Here is a 22546-nt window from a genome sequence, read left to right as displayed (position 1 = left end):
TACCCACTAAAGCAATCATGCACCTATCTGACGTACCGACTGATCTTCTGTGATGCCCACTCATGTATGTATTGTGAACAAAATAGCTACTCCACTCTGGGAAAACCCATAAAACCAATCTTACTGATGAACCTAGCCCCCACCTCATCCTATCACGCCATCAGCTCGGCGCCGTTGCTTATCCAGTTGCATTCAGTCCACCCCCCCACACCTACGCTCCAAGGGTTTACCAGCAGAGCCCTATACATGGGTGATGGTAGGTTTGTGCAGTGCACACTGGTAACAGGAGAGTGCTGTCACAGCTGCCTTTAGAAACTCGGACAGAGGAGTGTTCCTCAAATCGGTCAGAGTATTCAAAAGAGAACCTTTCCCCATCCTCCCACTCCGCAAACATAAGTTAGATTACACCCAAAAAACACAACAGTTTTTCCCTGTTTTGCCCAGCCAATATGAACAGGAGAAAAGCTGGGCTCTGCCCAAATACACGCCACTGAAAACTGCACTCACTAACTATAGCCGTTTAGACCAACATTTTCAAATCCAAGATACAGGTCCTTAAAATCCTAAAATCTCTAACTAAAAATTAGTATGCAACTTAAATTGTTATTTTGTCTTCCAACACAAGATCAGCTTCTCGGTTTTTGGGAAGAAACCAATTTTGACTGCTATTACTGCAAAACTAATTTGTTACTGAACAAACGTTTGGGGGACATTTGTCAACCAAATCTAGATAGCCGGGAGATTGTCGAAGACTCGCCTTCCATGAGCCCATGGAGGATACTAAAATCAGATATCCTACACCCTTTGCTTCATACTCTTAAAAACCTACTGGGAAATCTTAAGGCAGGGTGAGCCGGTAGGAATGCTAGTTTACACTGAGTTTGGAACAATTGACCGGCCAGAGTGGCTTGAACCGGCACATTAGAGCCTGCAATTGGTTAGAACTGGGAAGGACTCTCCCGGAAGAGAGGGTTCAGAGAAGCCGAAACTGACCGCCTCCCCGGAAGAGATTAGAACAAAGCGGAGAAAAATGCCCACCAGTAAGTAGGGCGTTACTCCGGGAATCTTGGGCAAGAACTTCAACTAAACTTTTTTGGGACTCGTGGTGATGGCAGCGAGATGTTCACATACTGGCAGCTTGTGCGATATAGACAAGATAGTAGTTAAAGTGTAAGCTGGGTGTGTGTGACTAGTGCAGCGCGGAACCGAGAACTTCCTCTAATTAGAAATGTAGGTTGTAGTAGCATCTTTGACAAGGGTTGCAGTTTTAGAAGCACTCTTCGCATTGGTTCCTTCACCCAACCGGCTAAAAATCACTGATTAAATCTGAGCAACGATATCTACGTCTCCTGTCGGGAACAGAGGGAGGCGCGCACGCAGCAGCAGAGAGGAAGAGTCGGGGCTGCGAGAATCAGATGGACTTAAAAAAGTCCAGTTCTGAAAAACAATGTGCTTGTGGCACAGTTCAACAATAAAAAACAAGCAGCTATGTGTTCTCCCAGTTCATCCTGGGAGAGACCGAAAATATTGTATTGTAATTGCATTTATATAGCGCCTACTTGTCTATTTAAGGAATGGACGGGTACTCTAAATACAATCACGGGTATGCTTATATTTTTATAAACTATATACATTAGCTGAAATAACCAAACTAGCACCCTACGTTCATTTCTCAACAACCTGACCATTTAAAAAAAAAAAAAAAAAAAAAAAATTCAGGTAAGTTTCTACACATGCATGTGTACCATATTTCAACGGTTTACCAAACATTGAAGCATTTCATCGTGTAGGAGACATATTTTGCATGAAATACTATTTAGTTTGGCGGCGCCAGCTGGGAGGAGAGCAGAGAAGCGGTAGCGCTTCTTGTCGGCAGAGGAAACTGCGACGGTCTGTATATGAAAACAAAACTCGGCACAGTTGCTATAGTCAGTGCCCGTCTTGTTGTATATGGTGTGTAGTATTTAAGTAGCTGATCGCCTCTTCTCAGTGTACACCCAGTTTCAAATGATGCCCAGGCTGTTGAGAGCGCTGGCTGCAGACGGCTCCAGCCGGTATTCTTTGGGGATGTGAGCGTAGGCAGGCAGCTAGAGTAAGAAGTATACTACCAAAATGATAGACCTATCAGCCAGTTCTGTCTTGCATAGCTCCAAATAACAAGCATGGCTGGGAACAGGGAGAGGCGCGGGTGGCGTACGACGACGGAGAAGAAATGCATTACTTACCTGTAACAGCAGTTTTCCAGTATTGATATCTTTCATAGATTCACATGCCTGAATCATTCCCAGTCGTTGGGGTGGGAGTCCCCGGTAAATTATAGTAATGTCACATGGACATATACTTAGTACTAGGCCAGAGGCCTCACATTAGTAGCCTATCTAGGTCCTTATGTAAAAAGGACCAAACTTTGGCCAGTAGCCAATCAGCCCTTATCACCCTCCTGACCTTCCTGGAAGGAGCCCTTGTCCCTCAGATTTTCGTAAGCACCGTGCCAAGTAGTACCTACTGAGAAGACTTAGGTGAGCCCTTCCAGGGGAGGCGGGTGGGTTGCATGTGAATCTATGAAAGATACCAATACTGGATAACTGCTGTTACAGGTAAGTAACGCATTTCTTATCCAGTATTATGGGTATCTTTCATAGATTCACATGCCTGAATCAGAATAGCAAGCAATAATGAGCACATCTCACATACAGCTTGAAAGACATAATAAACTTAATAAGTTGTTACACAGTTTACATGATACTCACAACCTGATAAGAAATGTGCGGTAAATTACCTGGAAGGTGGGATGATAGGAAGAAGGCTCACCTCTAATGAAATAGATGACGTAGGACAGCCTGTCCTACTGCTGCATCCTTCATAAGTTCAGAATCCAAGCAGTAGTGCTTGGTGAACGTATATGCGGCGTCTTCCATGTCGCCGCTCTGCAGATGTCGACAATGGGTACCCCAACAAAGAGCGCCATGGAGGTGGCTACCGCTCTAGTGGAGTGTGCTCGAACCTTTGAAGGCAGAGGATGGCCCGCCTGTTGGTGACAGAATGCGATGGCCGCTGAAATCCATCTGGAAATGCTCTGTTTAGTCAATGCTAGGCCTTTCCTGGGCCTGCTAAATGCAACAATTGGTTAGACTTCCGAAATTGCTCAGTCCTGTGTATGTAGAATTTGAGACATCGCTTGAGGTCCAATGAGTGCAGAGATCTTTCAGCCGCAGATGATGGATTTGGGAAGAACGATCTTAGGACAATAGGTTCATTGAGATGGAAAGAGGACGGAACCTTTGGTATAAATTTTGGATTAGTCCTTAAAATGACCCTGTCATTCTTAAACTGGATAAAAGGGTCTTGCACAGAAAAAGCCTGCAGTTCACTCACTCTCCTTGCTGACGTGAGCGCCAGTAGTAGAGCCGTTTTCCATGACAAATATTTAAGATCTGTTTTGTGAATTGGCTCGAACGGGTGTTTCATTAGTTGAGCTAGTACCACGTTTAGTTGCCATGTAGGTGGTGACGCTCGTACTGGAGGGAAAGTTCTGAATAATCCCTTCAGAAACTGCTTGACCAGTCTGTTGGTCCATAGTGAAGCGCCACACGAAGAACGTCTAAACCTGGAGACGGCCGCCAGATGGACTTTTATTGAAGCGTGTGCCAGCCCTGAATTGGCTAGGTGGAGCAAATAGGGCAGAATTTGTGCTGGAGTAGAAGTGAACGGATGCAATTTCTGAGCCATACACCACAAACAGAACCTTTTCCACTTAAGGGAATATGTCTTATTAGTACTTTCAGACCGGGCCCGGGCTAGAACGACTCTGCATTCCTGTGGAAGATCTAGATTCTGGAACTCTGAACTCAGGAGCCAAGCCGATAATTTGAGAGATGTTGGATCCGGATGTTGGACTTGTCCCTGGTTCATTGTAAGGAGATGTGGGCATGTCCTGAATAGAATTGGAGGTTCCGACTTGTCCCTGGTTCATTGTAAGGAGATGTGGGCATGTCCTGAATAGAATTGGAGGTTCCAGCGATAGAAGGTGTAGTTCTGTATACCAGTGCTGGCGCGGCCACGCTGGGGCTATCAGGATCATGGTACAACGCTCTGCTTTCAATTTCCGGAGAACCCTTGGGATTAGGGGAAACTGTGGAAAGGCGTAAGCAAAGGTCTTCCTCCATGTCATCGAAAAAGCATTCCCTAGGGATCTTTTCTGGGGAAGCCAGCTTGCGTAACGTTGGCATTTCGCATTCATTTCCGTCGCAAAGAGATCCAGGTGAGGCTTGCCCCAACGGGAGAACACTGAGTCGAGCGTCTTCTGGTCGAGCTCCCACTCGTGGCAAATTGAGCGCTGTCTGCTTAGCGAGTCTGCCAGGATGTTGTCTACTCCTGGGACATACTCTGCCCGCAGAGAAATGTTGTGCTGGAGTAGCCACCTCCAAATTTGCTGAGATTCGCGAGACAACGTCTTGGATCGAGTACCTCCCCGTTTGTTTAGGTAGTGCATTGTGGTGGTGTTGTCCGTCCTCACAAGCACTGGGAAGCTCCTGATTCGGGGTAGAAATGCCCGAAGAGCTAAGCGTACTGCTCGTAACTCTAGCAAATTGATGTGGAGTCGTTTTTCTGCCACTGACCACGTACTTGCAATTCCTGAAGGAACGCTCCCCATCCTTCCAGTGATGCGTCCGTGGTTATGACATAAGGGGAGACTGGGAGTAAAAAAGGAAGGCCTTTGTTCAAGTTGTCGCCCAGAAGCCACCATCTCAGAGCCTTGTTCATGACCTGAGTGATCTTGACCCAGTCGTCGAAAGATTCTGTACTTTGGATCCACTGATTTGTTAAAGCTTCCTGTAGAGGTCGCATGTGGAGACGACAATGCGGAATGAGAAATATGTTGGAAGACATCATTCCTAGCAACGACTTGAATGGTCGAACCCTGACTCTTTTTGGTCTGAATTTGGACGGCCAGGTTTCTCAGCTTGACCCGACGTTCCCTGGAAGGGAAGGCTTTCTCCTGCTGTGTATCCGATGTCGCTCCTAGGAAATTGAGACGTTGTGATGGACGTAGATAAGACTGCTTCTTGAGGTATTTGTTTAGGTTTCTCAAATCCAGTATCGGTCTCCACTGCTTCTTCTCCTTTTTTCTGATCAGGAAGAATCGGGAGTAGAATCCTCTCCCCTTTTGTTCTCGAGGAACTCTTTCCACTGCTTTTTTTCTGAAGCATTAGCAAGAGTTCCTGTTGAAGTATGTTTAGATTTTTGTGTTGCGCCGGACATGGTGGATTTGGAGGAGGTTGCTCGAGAAACTCCAGTGTGTCCGAAGCGGACTAACTGCAACACCCAACGATCTGTAGTAATTTTCTTCCAATTGTGAAGGAAGTTGGTAATTTTTCCTCCAACTACGAACTGTGGAGAAGAGGTGGAGGCCAGCTGGAGAAAGCAGTCATTGACGTCTGTTATTGTCTTTCTTTCCTCCTCTTCCTCGAAAGGAAGACTTGTTATACGAGGATGGTCCTTGTTGTTGTTGCCTCTGCTGATACTGAGGTTTGTACTGCTGGGAAGAATTATAAGAGGACTTGTAACCTTGATAGTTGCCACGAGACTGTTGTCCTCCACCTCTGGAGCCTCGAAAGGAATTCTGCTTGAATTGTAGAGTGCCTAGGGCTTTCGCCGTTTCGGTATCCTTCTTGATGCCTTGCAGTATGTCATCAATATGTTCACCGAAAAGGCGCTCCCCATCAAAAGGCATGTCGAGGACTTTGGCTTGCACTTCAGGCCGGAATGCTGTGGCTTTAAGCCAGCCCTGGCGCCTTAAAACTGCTGCTCCCGCCAATTGACGGAACCCTGTGGAAGCAATATCCAGGGCCACCTCAATCATCTCTGAAGCAGAGCGTTCACCCTCCAGCAAAATCTTTTTAACCTAGTCTTTCTGGTCTTCTGGAATCGCCCCCAGATATGGGGCTATATCTGCCCATATCTGTCGATTATAGCGACCTAGTAAAGCCAGAGAATTTGCAGCCCTGATTGATAGGGCGGACATGGAGGAAAATCTCTTGCCAATGGCATCAAGCTTTCTTCCTTCTTTATCAGGAGGAGCGGTCATGGTCGCTGACGGATTGCTGGACTTCAGCTGAGCGGCCTGAGATATAACTGAATCAGGTTTAGTTTGACCCGTCAAACATGCGGGTGCAGTGTCTGGGGCTTTGTATTTCTTTTCAAGTCTAGCCGGCACTGGAATGAGAGAGAGAGAGGAGTTTATTATTTTTTGTCCTTGCTCCCATATATAATCGATTACTGGAATGGAGCGAGCTGATCTCTTGAAGGGTTCTTTGAAATCATGAAGAAAACAGTCCTTCGTTTCCGATGCTATTTGGATGTTGAATCTTGCAGCCGCTCTTCCTACGATAATTATGGAATCCCCCTAAGTCCTCAGGGGTTGAATCGTCCTGTACTTGGTCTGGGGATATTGGATCTGGGTTAGCATTATAATCAGAATCCATATCATAGTCATCATGTATTTCGCCTTCTTCATCCTGGGCCTCATCAATTCCCACTTCTTCCTCATATTCTTCCTCATCCGTAGAATTTTGAGGAGGAAATGTCTCTTGTTCCTGATGCACATCCCTCGGGAGAGGCCGCTGTCGATGTTTAGGAGTTGGTGTTTCCTGTACTCCAGAGGCAGGAGCAGATGGAAATCTTTGTTTATAATCTGAAATTAGAAATTGTAGGTCAGAAACAATTGAAGCTGGAAGGCACACCATAGGCTGAACAGTGGTATGCTCTTGAACTGATTCTTGAATTGTAATTTCCTCAAAATCTTCACAGTCCGAACTCTCATGAATTTTGATGTTGAGATGAGAGGGACTGGATGCTATGGGAAACATGGACTGATCTTCTGGATCTTCGTGTCTAAAAACTGCGTTGGCAACAACTGTTGGACCTTGCTGGGTGAGGTCATCTCTGGTGTGACCAAACATGACGACATTTTAAAGTGTGTATATGTATACTTTAATGAGGGAGAGCCCTTGGAGTGGAAATCCTTTGACGCGGTGTCTGTTGATGGTGTAGCGTCTACTATTTTTGATGTTTCAGGTGTTTACATTGTCATTGATGTTTTAGTCGACGACGGCGGCGACACTAGCATTCGACGACGACGGCGCTGTCGACAGGCCCGTCGACGGTGTCCTCGCCGACGGCTGTATCTTCGTCGACGAGGAAGTCCTAGTCGACGATGGGATTTTCGTCGACGCTGGAAGCTTTGCCTTCGTCGATGTTGAAGCAGACGTCGCTGGGAGCGCTGTCAAAGGCGACGACGACGATTTTGTGACAGGAATGACAGAAGATATTGACCTACCCATTGTCGACGACGTGGTAGAAGTCGATGCCATGGAGAAAGTAGACGCCGAGGATGTCGAAATGGAGACTGTCGACAACGTCACAGGCAGGCTAGACGACATTATAGCAGGCTTTTTGAATTCTGTCATCTGAAGAGAAGGCTTGACCTTAGGATGACTCAACAGACTTTGGCTTCTTGTGAGGAGGCGCCACAGGCTGATCTGGAGATGACTGCCCAGGCCTTTTTGAAGTGGAGTGGAAGCTCCTGAAGGAACACTCGCTCTCACCTGAGACTACCTGCTCTTTGTTCTTTAGTCTCTGGAGCCACAGAAGCAGTCGCCCTTCCCTGTCCTTCAAAGTCTTGACCGGGAGAGTGCGACAAATCTTACATTCCTTGGCAGAATGCGGAGGATAGAGGCAATACAGGCAATCTTCATGTTTGTCCTCTATATGTAACCTAATTTTACTACAAGAGGCACAGGGTCTAAAAAGCCCTTTTTTAGGAGTAGTAGCCATATTTACTACCAAAACTTGAAGAATAAAAGGATAAAAGGATAAAATCCAAAGATATAGGAAAAAACCTGAGCAGAGCTCAGTGGAGACTCCCTTCAGCACGACGTGCGGTAGAAAATCTGAGGGACAAGGGCTCCTTCCAGGAAGGTCAGGAGGGTGATAAGGGCTGATTGGCTACTGGCCAAAGTTTGGTCCTTTTTACATAAGGACCTAGATAGGCTACTAATGTGAGGCCTCTGGCCTAGTACTAAGTATATGTCCATGTGACATTACTATAATTATTTACCGGGGACTCCCACCCCGACGACGGGGAATGATTCAGGCATGTGAATCTATGAAAGATACCCATAATACTGGATAACGGCTAGATTCACTTGTGGGAGCGATAATTGCGACCAGATAGGCCGCACGCTCCCGCAAGTGAATCTCTTGACGCGCACGCGTTGCCATTGAAGGCAATGGAATGCGTGTACGTGCTTGGCTGAAAAGCCAAAGCGATCCCAAAAGGTAGTTGAGGCGAGACCTAAAAACCAGGGGAAGCATATTGGGAAAAGGCAATAGAGGAGGATGCAGGAGAAAAATACATACGAAAGATGGGGCATCCAGAAAAACTACAAAATCCTAGTGCACTTTTTACTTTCAATTTTAAAAAATGTTACATCTTCTTGAAAACACCCCCCCCCCCCCCCCCCCACCACCACCACCACCATGTAAGCATTTCACAGATCAAATAAAACCACTGCTAGTGTGCTTCTTAAAGTACACCAGGGCTGGCAGCGTCCCAGAGCTTTATTAGTTATAGACATGGTGCACAGCAGCCATGCTAACATACAGTATGCTGCAAAAAGTGTGCTAAGCCATTGCTCTCCTAGGAAGACCCTAAGGCACTGCCAATGCGAGTTTTTAGAGTAGCATTGCAAGATGGTGGATGCAGTTCAAACAGAAAACTAAGGAAACATTTGTGAAGTTGCTCTTCCTAAGGTACTGCCCAGCAAATCGCAGCTCTCACCCTTTAACAGTTTAGGAAAACCAGTCTGGTTTAGAAAGGATGTGGAGGAGCGAGCGGGAGAAGCTGCCCACTGCAAAATCACAAGACGGGAATGTGGTATTCTTTCATTAAACCGTCTATATCAAATTGGGAATGGTTTTGCAAAATATTTAGCTTTTAATTAGTAAAAACAGTATTCAAATAAGTATTACTATAAGTAGAACTAGCTAAGGTAGGTATGAAAGTTAACTGGACCATAAAAAAAAAAATAAAAAAAAAAAAACTTTAAATATACAGGATTATACCTTGTCGAATACACGGAATGCTTCTCGTATTTCCTCTTCACTGTCTGTATCTTTCATTTTCCTGGCCATCATTGTAAGAAACTCTGGAAAGTCAATTGTTCCATTGCCTAGAAGGTAACATTCAATGTTAGGCGCAATAAACATCTCATTCACATGAGATGTAAATAGTCATTCGCATGAAACGTTAACTGTTCGGTGTTAAATTTACCGTCAGCATCTACTTCATTAATCATATCCTGAAGTTCTGCTTCTGTGGGATTTTGTCCAAGTGACCGCATTACCGTCCCCAATTCTTTTGTTGTTATCGTGCCATCGCCGTCTTTATCGAACAAGGAAAACGCTTCTTTGAACTCTGTTAGACCAATAAGAGGTGTTAGCAAAGTTTGAGGGGCAAGGAGCAAGTACCAGGATCATACGTAAAGGATACATATTCACTTTACAAATAAAAAAAGACCCAGCCCTGAAAAAAAAAAACTATAAGTATAGTTGCCTCAGTCAAATTGCACTCACCAAATTCACCACCGCCCAGTAACTCCAAACAGCTTATTTAACTTACAACAGCAAGAGCCACTAGCAGCCAAAAAAGACCGAATATCTTTTAGCTGCATTACATTCAAACTTCGAGCAGCTATCAGTATCTTGGCTAGAAACTGCATGTAGACAAATCGGTCACATCTAAATTTAACACGCACCAGGAAGGTGGTCGGCTAAAATTGTCAAGTGTAAGGCAAACATGTTGCACTTCCACGATCAGTTTTAACTCTGAACCTTCGAGCTGAAAACAATTATAATCTGCGATGTATGCGGCAAAGGTAATCCGCTTCATATCATTTAAATTGGTGGCACATTGGCAGTACACCAGGCACCAAATACAAGATGGTCTATATTTACATGTTCACTACGGGAATGTATATAGTAAACAAATCTGAAATTTTTTTTGCTTACCTGCAATCTGTTCCTCTGTCAGTTGATCGGCCTGCATAGACATAAAAAGTTAAGTATTACTTTTAAATAGATTTACATACAGACACAGCAAGTTTTAGGTTTACATTTCTACATGCTAAACTAGATGCTCAAAAGTAGTCAATATTAAAATATTACAGCATTTGAATGCAAAACACATTGTCAAGACAGTGTTAATGCATGCTTTGGGCAGGTTGAAGGAGTCCGACCATAGTACACTCAAAACCACCACTTGAGGGCAAAGACTTTGTCCCAAAACGATTTAATTACTGTACACTGAAAGATAAGGTGGGCTTGATCCTCAGCCCTCCAGGCGAGGTATGGTCTGGCGGACATGGAGTTCTAATTTTTAAGAAATGGTAGATCGGCACTCGCAAAGCACATGGTGACTTAATGAAAGCGCACTGCACTTTAAGCTACAGTTACCAACAAATACGAAATGCCACTTCAATTAACTTAATACAACTCTGCGGCTGATATTAAAACAATCCCTGTAATCAATTCCCACAGGCTCAAGCTAGTAATGGTACCTACATAGGTAGCTTCGAGCTATTCAACTTACTTATTTAGCGAAGATTACGGCTAAACAATCATTAACAGTACACCTAGAGGACCTGACACCTAAATAGCCATAACCATGCAGTCCAAACACTGCGGAGTATCCTCTAACCCCTGCCCTCACTACATCTTCAAATGACTGGCACCAATTAGCGCAGCAGTCACCCCCAATCCTTAACTATCAAAGCCACCTACTTGGACATATGCCACAGTACTCAAGAAACCCTTAAACCTGAACGTGCTAGTCCACTCCCAGTCCAATCTCCGATACCCTACCTGTCAAGTTATGAAAAAGACGAAACGCCTAGCCACATCCTTAAACATTCAGGCCCAACCACAGCAGAGACTAATACATGACAGATGGATGAACATGGACAGATGACCCCACCGCCCTCCCCTGGACCTTTTTGCATATTTCAACCACCATCTCCCACCCCATCCTTATCCAACAGCATTAAGCCAGCATTCGACGAGCACTTAAAGGAATTGCTTCTTACTGACAGGCCAAACCCAATCAGTCGTGTCCTTCACCTCAGGCGCAGTCAAACTCCTCTGTGGCGTTTGAGAAGAATCCGATCAGACCCTGTTCACATGTACACGAAAATCTCGCTCACCAGCATAATCCGCGACAGAATCATGCCCTACGTTAATGCCACCCATGTCATATGCTCACCTCTGACAAGCCACCAAAAATCACGCCCAGTTTCTCCACCTGCATGATGAAAATTGCCAGATGGATGAAAACCAACTGCCTCAATCTCCACACAGAAGTAGTTATCTTACTCTGGTACTCCATCTGGATGCTTTTCAAACGGACCAATCCATGTCCTCGCAACCCACAAAAGAAACTAACCGCAAGATAACCAACTCACTAAAAGTAGCCAAGCGAATGCAGTCAATTCTCCTGCCACCACATATTCCTAGGCTTCCTGCCCAACACTTGCAGAACCCAAGCCCTCATGTCCAGCAAGCTAGATTATAGTAACACACTAAGCTGGAATCAACGCTCAACTGACCAGCACCCTCAAGCCCATAGACCACCACAAACTTCTGATCAGTAAGTACTCACCCCCAACCCCTGCTTATGGAGAAGTAAATACAAAGGTTGTGCCTTAAACATCGCACCTAAAGCCTGGCCCACCCACAGACATCAGGACCGGTTCATCAGTTCATGAATTCCACAAGAAATGTAAAGCCTGGCTCTTCACTTGCCTGGTACTGCCCATAAAGGCCCTTCATCAGTGCCAGGATACCCTCCCCGATAAGTAATGTACACAAATACACAATATACAACCCACATGACTTGTGATTAGGCTATAAAACCAAACCAAGAATACACAAAAAGATTCCAGTAGAAAGGAGACTGCAAATATCAAATGGATGCTTTTCTGGTAAACTAATTCACCAGATTCAGACCATATGCAGCCATAGATGACTAAAGAAAGTTATATGGACTAGAAAGGGTAGACACAAGACCAATTTTTCGGACCCCTTTCTATACATCTATGTCATGTAGCAGGCACATCTCTCCATCTGGTTTAAAGGGTATTGCAATGCCATTGCCAAACAGATGCCTGATGTGTTATGAGCCACTCAGGCTAAGCGAGGTCTAAACTGACAGCCTAAATGGTCCACAAACTTATCATTCTACCAGGTACCTGGAGGACAAACCGGCCAGGGTATATTTATTCAGATTCTAGGCCTCCGTAGTAAGGATTAGCATCCACTGCGAACCAATCCTTCAAGCGTGGTTAATTTATACCACTATGAACTTCAACGCCTGATATTTAGAAGATGCTTGAAGTAGCTTCTGCTTAATACCCATTTTAATACTAGTTAGGAAATCCTCATTTACAGGTAGCCGGCTGTTCAGCATTTAATCTGATCAATGTTCAAATTACTCCCAACCCTAAGCAAAGGTTGAGAGACTTCGCCTTTCAAGAAGCTCAAATGCTCAGATTCTTTATACAAAGTGAGGACTGCACTCCAGATTAAGCATTTACAAACTATTTTTTTAAGACCATGGGAAGCGTGGCCATGCAAGATGGCAGGCTAGATGCAAAGAGGCTCCTCATGGCCCCAGCACTTCCAATAGAATCCTGCCATACCCATCTCCATTTGGCTCAGTGTGCTGGCAGGTGTCCTCCTGGCACCCTGGAAGCACAAAAAGCTACAGATTAGGGCAGTGAGGAATTATTCACCGTGGTGGCTGCAGCGTTGATGGTAGCAGTCACCTCAATTTGCCATGGCTCAACTGGAGCATTGCTTGCCTTTGACATATTTCTAGAGCAGACTGCTAGCACAGTAAGGCAAGTGAGGTGGAAGGTGCACGTGGGGCCAGTCTCTCCCCTCCCTTGCACATGTGACCGTGGGCTGCTTTGGTTTTCTGGCCTCTATTGACTACCCCTATTGAGACTGGTGAGCGGGTGACAGTCTGGAACAGTGGTGGAGACTGCTGTGTCCCCCAGGGTGGTGATGTACTAATTGAGAAATGGTAAGGGGGGGGGGGGGGCTACAGGTCTTCTCTGGCCTCCTCATGAGGAGGACCAAGTCTGACCCTTTGCCGGGGGAACACCATGGAGCAGTACACCACACTACCCCACCCTTCACAACAGCAGACATGTAAGGCTCCTAGGAATCAGTCCTCAGACTCAAGGGCAGCCCTGAAGAGATTGTGGCAATAGAGGCCAATCTCCTCCGGGTGGACCTCATGAAGCCATCGATCAGAGGCCTCCATTTCTGAATTTCAGTCTGAGGTGGCAACATGAAGGAAAGATGGCAAACGTCACTTCCAGAGATGGGATTCTTGAGGTACGAGTAGAGGATGCGGAGGGCAAATTCTGCTGTAAAAAGATCGGTTTCCTGGAGCAAGCAGAGGGTAGCACGTCAGAAGAGTTTATGGGTCTTGTTTGGGGGGGGCAGGGGGTTTGAGGTCTCACTTTTCCAACACCCAAGAAATTGGGTGTCGACAAAGTGCCCTGAGAGGAAGCAGGCTCCTGGCAGGTCAGATCCAGGAGTGCCCGTTGGAAGTCAGACCAAACTTGTATTGAGGCAGACAGAGGGATGCAATCTCATGGTCCAGGGTAAGCTGGATGGAAAGGCCATTCCACTCAATATTTATGCACCTAATGTTGATAAACATTTGCCCATATTCAGGAATTCCTGTAAGATAATATTGGTACTCCAGTAATGGAGGCAATTACAACTCCCTTAGATGGGGATCGCTATCCACCCAGGTGGGGTACTAAGCCACTGATGAAGTCCTCCCTAAGGAATTGACATTTCTATAGCACATGGCTACCCAAGGGCATCCCAGCGCTGAGAGCAAGACATTCAAGAAAACAGAGTGGCCTAGGGAAACAAGGTTTTAATGAGTTTCGGATGGTCAGATGGTTAGCCTCCCGACGAGCAAGAAGGGAAAGTTCCACAGCTTGGCCGCATTGTATGAAAAAAGCAGTCCAACACTTTTGGATTTTCAGGACTACCACCAAATGTTGATTAACTGACTGTAGGGCCCTATTAGCACGGTAAGGGAGCAAGATAGTGGGAATAGGCAGTCCTCTACCTCCTAGGGCCTTGTGTGCTCGCATAAGGCCATAAACCTTGCGTGCTTGCTCCTTAAAAGTCAAGATTCCGGTCAAGCCAGATGCCTGAACTCTTAATCTGGTCCTTAGGAATGGGGACCGGGCCATGGCAGCCAGAAAGATTCTATGTTTAAAATAGGGGGTATGCCCAGGAACATCAACTTTTGTCTTAGCCCCACAATTTCTGCTAAGGGGCATATATACATTAAATAAAGTGGGGCTTAAAGAAGACCATTGTGGGACACCGCATCTGAGGGGCATATGATCAGAAAAGGTTAGTCTTCAAAAACTTGGAAAAACTAATCGTCCCAAAAAAGATTGCAACCACTTCAGAAATCTCCCCTCTCACTCCCACTATTGGCAACTAAGCACAAGTTGGGATTTCACAATAAAGGGTGGGTTCTGCATCTCTATGGCAGTGAGTATACCAGTCAACCAGTCATTTACTGACCCACAACACCCATATTTGCTTGAACAGATTGGTTGGTGGGATAGACATTGAGATTTAGGGGGTTGCAGGAGCATCCATTGGCAGATCCACAGTCCTGGGATGTTCGCCAGAGGTGCAGAAGGGGGTGCTTCGGGCTCAGCAGGAGATTAAGTTGACCCGGGACAAGTGCACAATCAGAGTATACAACCAGCTTCAACATAGGGAAGGGGACAAGTCTGGTATGCTTTTGGCATGGATAATGAGGCAGGCCATGAGGTCCCTCCTATCCTTAATGTTCACGCTACGAGTGGAGATTGAGACTAGTTGCCTTTGATATCCTGGGTGTTCTCATGGAGCATCTTAAAGTTGTACCGTGCTGGAAAGATGGTCTTATTGAGAATGTCGGGTGTGAGTTAACCCGACTCTGGCACTGGATATTGTACAGGACTTGGGACCGATATCCCCCTGGAAAAAGTGCTCAGCCATCCAGGCCCTCACAAAGTGCCCGATGGGGATGGGTTTGTGGAGTTATCAGACCTACTCGGTTACATTTGAAGAAAAGAATTGTTAGATTTACTTCATGAGGCACCTACACAAAAGATCCTTCTACACATTATGAATGATTATCTTCCTTCATCGGAAGCCTGGGGGTGACATAGCAAATCCTTCATAAAGGCCCCTCACGATGCACAACACTTACATCTAACTAATATGCAAACTGTTAGCTACACAGTGGGTTGGTGATTCGGTGCCTAAAGGCAAATGCAGCTTTGCACAGCCCTGTAGGACCACAATCAATCTCCAGAGGCTCACAAACATACTGTACAAAACCATAGATTAAGACTGCAAATTGACATTGGTCTCCCTAGATTTGGAAAAAGCATTCGCTTCCGTGGAGTTGCCATTTCTGATGGCGGTTCTGCAGCTAATAAGGTCTGTTCCAATCATTTGCAGCTGGGCACAGCACTTAACTAGCCCCAAGGTCTGTCAAAATTCTAGGCGACCTGAGGGATGGGAGGGGCACCAGGCAGTGTAGCCCCCTCACCACTCGAGTCTGTTTCCATTGAGCCCTTCTCCTGCGTAAAGTTAGGACCAAGGGGATTATTGTGGGAGGTTCCATGGATGTACTCTGTATGCAGAGGACATGCTGGTATATGCATCCTGCCAAGATTAATGGGGCTTAAGTGAATTTGGTACGGTCATGGGCCAATATCAGGAAATCACTTTAGTTCAACACTTAGGGGAACAATTGGGCTACCTGCTGACTGGGCTTCGCTGGGAGACTGAAGGCTTCAGATACTTTGGTATATGGGTTGCGCACACCAAGGACGTGTACCGGTGTTTGAAAGAATAGTAGGACTTTAGGGCTTCATAGCATTCTGCAATAGACTCCTTATCACAGAGTTAGGGCAGCAGTGGCCAAGATAGTCTCTCCCGCTCCCTCACTGCCTTTATCTGGTCCAAAATGTAATGCTTCCACTCCAATCACACTTGAACATGCAGCCTAAAATAGTGGAAGAGACTAATATAGAGATCCCTCCAACTCAGCTGGCTTGCCTCTTGGTGGTGAACCCAAGGGTCAGAAGATTACCTAGAACCCTGCCTAGAATGCACTGCTCTTGGATAAGAGCAGTGGCCACCAGATGGACACCAGAGTATGTTAATTGCAGATGAAAAACGTTCAAGGACTAAAGAAGCCTTCCCCCACAGGGACAGAAGTAGAGGCTGAGCCTTCCTCTAAAGCAGCGGATCAGTAAGACTCTAGTCGTAAAGACAAAGCTATGGTCCAGATGTGTAATGGAGCGAAGCAGCAAGAGCACATCTAAGAGATAAAGCTACAGATTGAGAAAATCGGAAGAAAGCTCAAAATAGCAGTCCGCTACAAGACTAGCTACAGTAGACAGCCTCCTGCAGTCTGTTGCAATAGTGGTTGCTGCCCCCCTCTCCACTAAGAGTGCTACTGTGTGCTTGCCATGCACCTAGCTAGTTTCAATTTCAGTAGAAATGTTTCCCTGCGCCGTTATCCCCTAGCTGAGGCGTTTTTGCCATATCGCACCTGGGCAGTTCTTTCCGGGTTAAGAGACATACTCCCCGTTAAAATCGGCTCGGGTTTGAGCTACTACCACCAGTTCCACTGGGCCGTCTCATGTCTGTTTCGCAACTGCTAGTTCTCTTGGCTTACAAATGGTGTCCCAGTTGTGCTTCTGCCTTTGCTATTCCACAAGCTGCTTCTACCATCCCTTCAAAACCAAGCTAGTCTCCCTTAGGAGCCTGTTCATCTCAAGTTCGGCATATCAGCCCCACTATTGAGCCGATTACCACTAGGCTAGGAAGAGCAGCTGTGTAGTTAACGTCAGGAACATGACGAGCGGATGAATACTCATCCTAAAGACTAATACAATATGTAAAACGTCTAATCTGAGACTAGTTACACCTACAAGGGGTAGGGATGGCAAGTAGTATCTCTGGCAGTGCACAAGTAAAGACTCACCATTTAGAATAGTAGAACCTATTGGCTCTTGTGAGGTCTTAATTCACAAACTGAGGCAAGCCTTCCTTCAACACGATGTAGAACAGCAAGTCAGTTTTGCGGGTGTGGGATTTAGATGGCATGGGAAGAGCTGCCTGTGGTGCTAGCACCACAATTAAAGTAAAATAAAACCAGACACAGGGTGTACAAAAGTAGCATTTGCCTTGCTCGCAGAGCTCTTGAAGCCGGGCCAAAAAACAAAAAAATGTAGGACATTTAAGATCACAGTAGCTCTGCTTAAAGCACACCATAAAGGCTTCATCTCTTAGAGCTACCTTGTTAAGAGGCAACTCAATCAAAGCAACCATTCCATTCCCCTGAAATTCCAGGAGGAACAAATACAAGCATGCTGATAATGACCATCCGTGGGCACGGATTAGTGCTTTGTGTCAGATTAAGACCACACAATGTACCAGTCTTAAGAGTGACACTTGTGTAGAGAAAGAACCTTATGATATAAAAGGCTGTTTATAGCCGGTCTAACATTTCCCCATAATACATATATAACACAGGCAGCTAGCAGTAGAATTTAATGCTAGGCTGTCTTAGGCAGATACCTTGCGACACATTGCATCCAGCAATTTATGACATCCAGATAACTAACATGGCTGAAGGGATTATTCAGACCAGACTCTGGTAAGGTGTTAGCCAACAATAGTGTTGTTCAGAAGAAGCAGGTCTATGCTGGCATGCAATCAGTCTGAATTATCAGAGCATCCGACAGGCTACCAGCTCCCACCCTAAAGCTTCACTGAAGGGAACCAACTGTTGAGAAGCAGGAGGGGGCTGACGGAGAGCAGACAAACACTGGCGCTCCAAGAACTCTGCGACCTTATACAACAATGCTGCAACAATTTGTCAGCAGTGCCAGACAGAGGCAAACTTGACTGAAGGAGACTGTTGCGCGCTGCAGGTGACAATACAAACCAACATCGCTGTAATGTGTGGCTCAAGTCATCCTTTGAAACACTGAAATTCCTTCAGAGGCCCCTGAGCAGAGCCAATGCTCTCTATACAAGAAACCCTCGCACCATCAATAGGCGGTCTAACAAACCCACAAACACAACTGCTCCATAAGCACACCCAATGTTAACATTTAGGACCCAGTGAATTTCTGTTTTAATTTTTTTCTTGCGACTCTCATTTGCAGTTTAAATTCACTTGTTAGAACTAGGCCTTGTTTTCTTCCATAATGTGGTACTCTATTTGTAAGCAATGTTTTGTGCTCCAGTGGCTAGTTTTCTGTGAAACAGACTTCACTCGGTGAGGCGGTGCTATATAAACATAAAAGCAGCATTTGAGGATTTTAAGTGATACCAGCCAAATATAGGCTGGAGGTACTAGTACCAAGTCGATTGCCTCGCCAAGGAGAGGAAAACTGCACTGGAGCCATTGAAGAGCCCACCACACCTATGGTGCAGCCCAATGTATGTCCAGCATGGCCTACTAGTAAGTAAAACCACCTTTGACAGTGGAAATTTAACCAAGGAGTCCGCTTCAGCTCATAGAAAGGGACCAGGCCAGATTATAGAATGGCACTACAAGCCACCAACCAGTCGCAAGAGAAGAAACTTAATGAGACATCGATTTTCAGAGGTACTCTATCTGGGGACTTACCCAACAAGGAGGAGACAGATCGGAGAACCAGACATTGGAAAACAATGCGTGTGACCCTTAGGGATCTGACAAGGATGTTGGTTTCAAACAAGACCCCCTTACTGAGTTTCAATACCCTCCACCACTTGACTCCATGAAAGAGCTGGATTTCACTTAAGACCGCTATACCCATATCACGCATAGAAAATAAAGCCAGTCAGCATGTTAACATCCAGCAACAGGGAAGTAATAGGTGGAACAGTGGCCATCAACATAGTAGTACAGAGAAACAGTGATGAAAGTTTTTCCAGATGTAGTGGTAAAAATATTTAAAAGATTAACTTACAAGTTTTGATGGCAGAACCGGCATTGGGTCAAGATACCAAACAATATATATTGCCGCTAGTTGTCCCAAGAACTGTTGCACTAGAGTACAACCAAAAGTTAATCAGGGGGTAATTTGGCAGTATAGCTCAATAGGTCTCCCATAGCTTTCTTTATCAGAGCCTTGATTGTGGATGGCAGTAATGCACTGATCTAGCAAGAGTCATCAGAACAAAGAAATTATGTCCAAACCCACAAAATCTCTACACAGCCGTGTTGTGACAGAATATTTCAAGTATAAATCCTGGATTTTAAATACCTTCCTTTTTGGACAAGGCCCTGGTTATTTGACAACACGAACTGGCTGGAGTAAGCCTACGATCCCAGTGCTAATTCTTCAAGGCACTGTCATACCTCATTCAAACTAGAGCAGATCTAACAGGATAGCAACACCACTGAACAGAATGGATTATTATTCATGGTGGTTTACAGGTTAAACCACAAGTTTCCACTGAGTGATTTGATTGCATGTGCTAATTCTCAAGAGGATACGAGTCAAATACTTTTCAAGTTGTACCATCTTCAGCAGTATTCTACATTCCTGGTCTTTACTTTGTTTCTTCACCTCTAGGCGCGAGAGGCATTTGCTATTATTTTGGCACAACACAAACATGACAATTTTCTAGGTAAGGAATAAAACAGTGCAATTTACTGCATTTTGTAGAGTGCAGCTGGTGTGAGATGAAAGCCAATGTACTTTATTTAGCATTGTAGCAATGCAGTCTACCTCTAGGCAAAAAAAAAAAAAAAGTTCTACAGCTTTTAGATCCTTGCGGGGGTGTCAAGTTATGATGGGAAGACCGTAGGATGGCATTCCCTTCATGCAAAAGTTAAAGGCAAATACCCATTTTTTTTCCAATCAAGGAGTGATCCGTTTTGAGTAAATCAAAGTTATTCTGCAACAGCTGATCAGGGGGGGGGGGGGGGAGGAGTAGTTACGTTGCAATTGTTCATGCGAGATGGCAACGGTTTAATTTATAGTTGTGTACCTTAAGCAAGAATTCAGTTGAGTTCTAGTTAGACGTTTTAAATTCAGCTCTGGATCAGATAGAAGTATCTGGAGTCATCGAACAAGTAAGGCAAAGAAGCTCAAGGTAGATTGAGTGATCAGTATTGATATCATTAATACTTTTACATGGGGATGTGTGCAAATTTGTGATAAAATATCGATCCTAGGGGGTACTTTCTTGAGCTTCCCATCAGAATAAACTAACAAGGAGTGTATCATGTTTAGGTAGTCTGAAAGTTGCTTGAAAGAGGCAATGACATTAGCTGAAAAAAATACCATGAAAGTAAATCAAATGAAAAAAAATGAATACACCCATTAACAATAGATTCATTGATGGGATAACTGATGTCTAAATTGTCAGTTTGTAGAGAAATTGTTCATTGTTTTAGTGTCAGTCAAATCAACGTCCAATGAATATGGGCTGGAGTATATTATGGAGGCAGGTGAGTAGGCCCAAGATTTATTTTGGAGGACATTGGTTTGTTTACTGACCAGGCCAGACAGATGTGGCTAGTAGCGAGAAGTCCCTGTACTGCACTTGCAATCTTGTTCACTTGATGTAATGAGGCGGTTTAGATGTGCGGAGCAGGTGCTAGATACATCCAATTAAAGGTATTTGCTCTGGTACAGGGTGTGAACTAGGTTGGGTACATGCAGTCTGCATTTAGTAGACTACCCAATATCGATGGAATGCGTGCACACTAGAGACTGGGATATCACCAATATTCTTGGGCGTTTGTTCCAATGGACTGGGGCAGAAGTGCCAGAGAAGGGCTGAAAGGAGAAATGGCTGAGAAAATGTTGAAAGACCAAGACAAAAAGGAGCAACAGGGGTCAGGACGAAAAGCATGAAGGGAGACAAGCAGACAGTCAGGTGGGTGCGATCTAGGGAGGAAACAAACAGACGTGGGGGTGGAGATCGGATATAATCGTAAAGGAACCGAAAAGCAGGGGGCTGATTAAATGTAATGCTGCCAACAAAACCGTTCTTGGCAAGTTAACCCAGTTATATCAACTGTTTAATTCAGAACCACGAAGGGTAAGCCAATTAAAGTCTTTTGAAGCCCAACAATAGAAAGTACCAGGTCAATCTCAGGAAAGGCCAAGCTGGAAGAGTGCACCAATAATAGATGTACCTGCATCAGATCGAAGTATAAGATTAAATGCACTGCAATGAAACAGCTGTTGTAGGCAGCAGAGACAACTGTAAGTTCAGGTAAACCTCACTGCTCAGCTAATCACAACTAATAGCATCCCCATAATATGAACATGTGGGCTGATAACCAAAGGTATAAACGGGCCATCCACAGTACACATAAACTGACTAACTTACAAAAGCGAGCTGAATGGCAGTTAATGGCACCCCGGAGGTCGTATTCTAATACAACTAAGCACTCAAAGGACATGAGGCTTCACCTGCGTCTTGAAAAATAAAGTACAGGCTCACTCAGATAAACGTCCCATTACAAATCGGGTGGCTAAATACACTGGATGCATTTGTGAAACAGCAGGGAAGTATTTACAAATAATTGCACCTAGGATTTGCGTTTGGGACATTCACCAACGAATTCACAATAAGCAAGACATGTTGCTTTATTTTTTTGGTATTCTGGCCATAAATATACATTTAAAAAAAAAAAAAAAACACGCACAGGCAATGGAATGGGAAAACGCAATGGAATGGGATAGAACGACTGCAGGGACCAACTTAAAGCTGCTTTCAGGGATCCTGGAGCCCGCCCAAAACATAATGAATCGATGAAGCAAGAGACTGGGGATGGTGGCTGATATTGTATGGTTTTTAAAAGAATTTTTAGCCCCCGGCATGCACTTATGAAAGTTAGAGGTATTGCAAAGTTCTTTCAACAAATAAGAGTGCCAAAAGAAGTTTAGTAAATATATTTAAACCATGCAAACTTTGGAGTTTTATGTATTGGCAAAAATAGCTCCAAGGTTAATTGACCCGACTGTAAGCATGCAGAGTAAATGCTGGATGCTTTTGTACTTTTGGTTCCTGGTTCATGAAAGTAAGCTTACTATGAGTTATTGCTGTGTGCGCACTGTCCTGTTGGAAGGGCTCGGGCAGACGGTGGGGCAGGAATGTAGGGAATTCACACGTCTTGATTGGAGTCAAAGTTACAGCAAGCATTGGGGTACAGACCAACCTTATCAATAAGGACTTCAGATTTTTAAAGTTAGCCAGCAAAATACACAGAATCTTGCTTTCCATCATCAGCGCACCTGCATTGACTGCACACTGTATGTACCGGATTATCTGTAGTGGAGATTGAGGCACAACTTCGTTCCTATTCAAGTGTTAGTTGTGCCGGCGGCGCCGCCTTCCTACAGTGCAGACCCCAGCTCTG

General features: G+C 45.0%; 1 protein-coding gene across 3 annotated transcripts in view; it reads right to left on the bottom strand.

The window, feature by feature from the left end:
- The window catches only part of CALM2 (calmodulin 2), a 36318-nt gene that overhangs the window by 5698 nt on the left and 8074 nt on the right, over positions 1–22546 (bottom strand). For all 3 annotated transcript variants that reach the window (XM_078649656.1, XM_078649657.1, XM_078649655.1), the window contains exons 2-4: positions 10072–10102; positions 9335–9478; positions 9127–9233 (exon numbers count right to left, since the gene is read on the bottom strand). In XM_078649656.1, coding sequence (XP_078505782.1) covers positions 9127–9233; positions 9335–9478; positions 10072–10102 — 282 coding nt within the window. The remainder of the gene's footprint in view (positions 1–9126; positions 9234–9334; positions 9479–10071; positions 10103–22546) is intronic.

This window comes from Lissotriton helveticus, chromosome 6 (assembly GCF_964261635.1).
Source record: "Lissotriton helveticus chromosome 6, aLisHel1.1, whole genome shotgun sequence".
Classification (NCBI taxonomy): Eukaryota; Metazoa; Chordata; class Amphibia; order Caudata; family Salamandridae; genus Lissotriton; species Lissotriton helveticus.
Note: the sequence above shows the minus strand (reverse complement) of the source record. Positions and strands in the feature narration are given on the sequence as shown.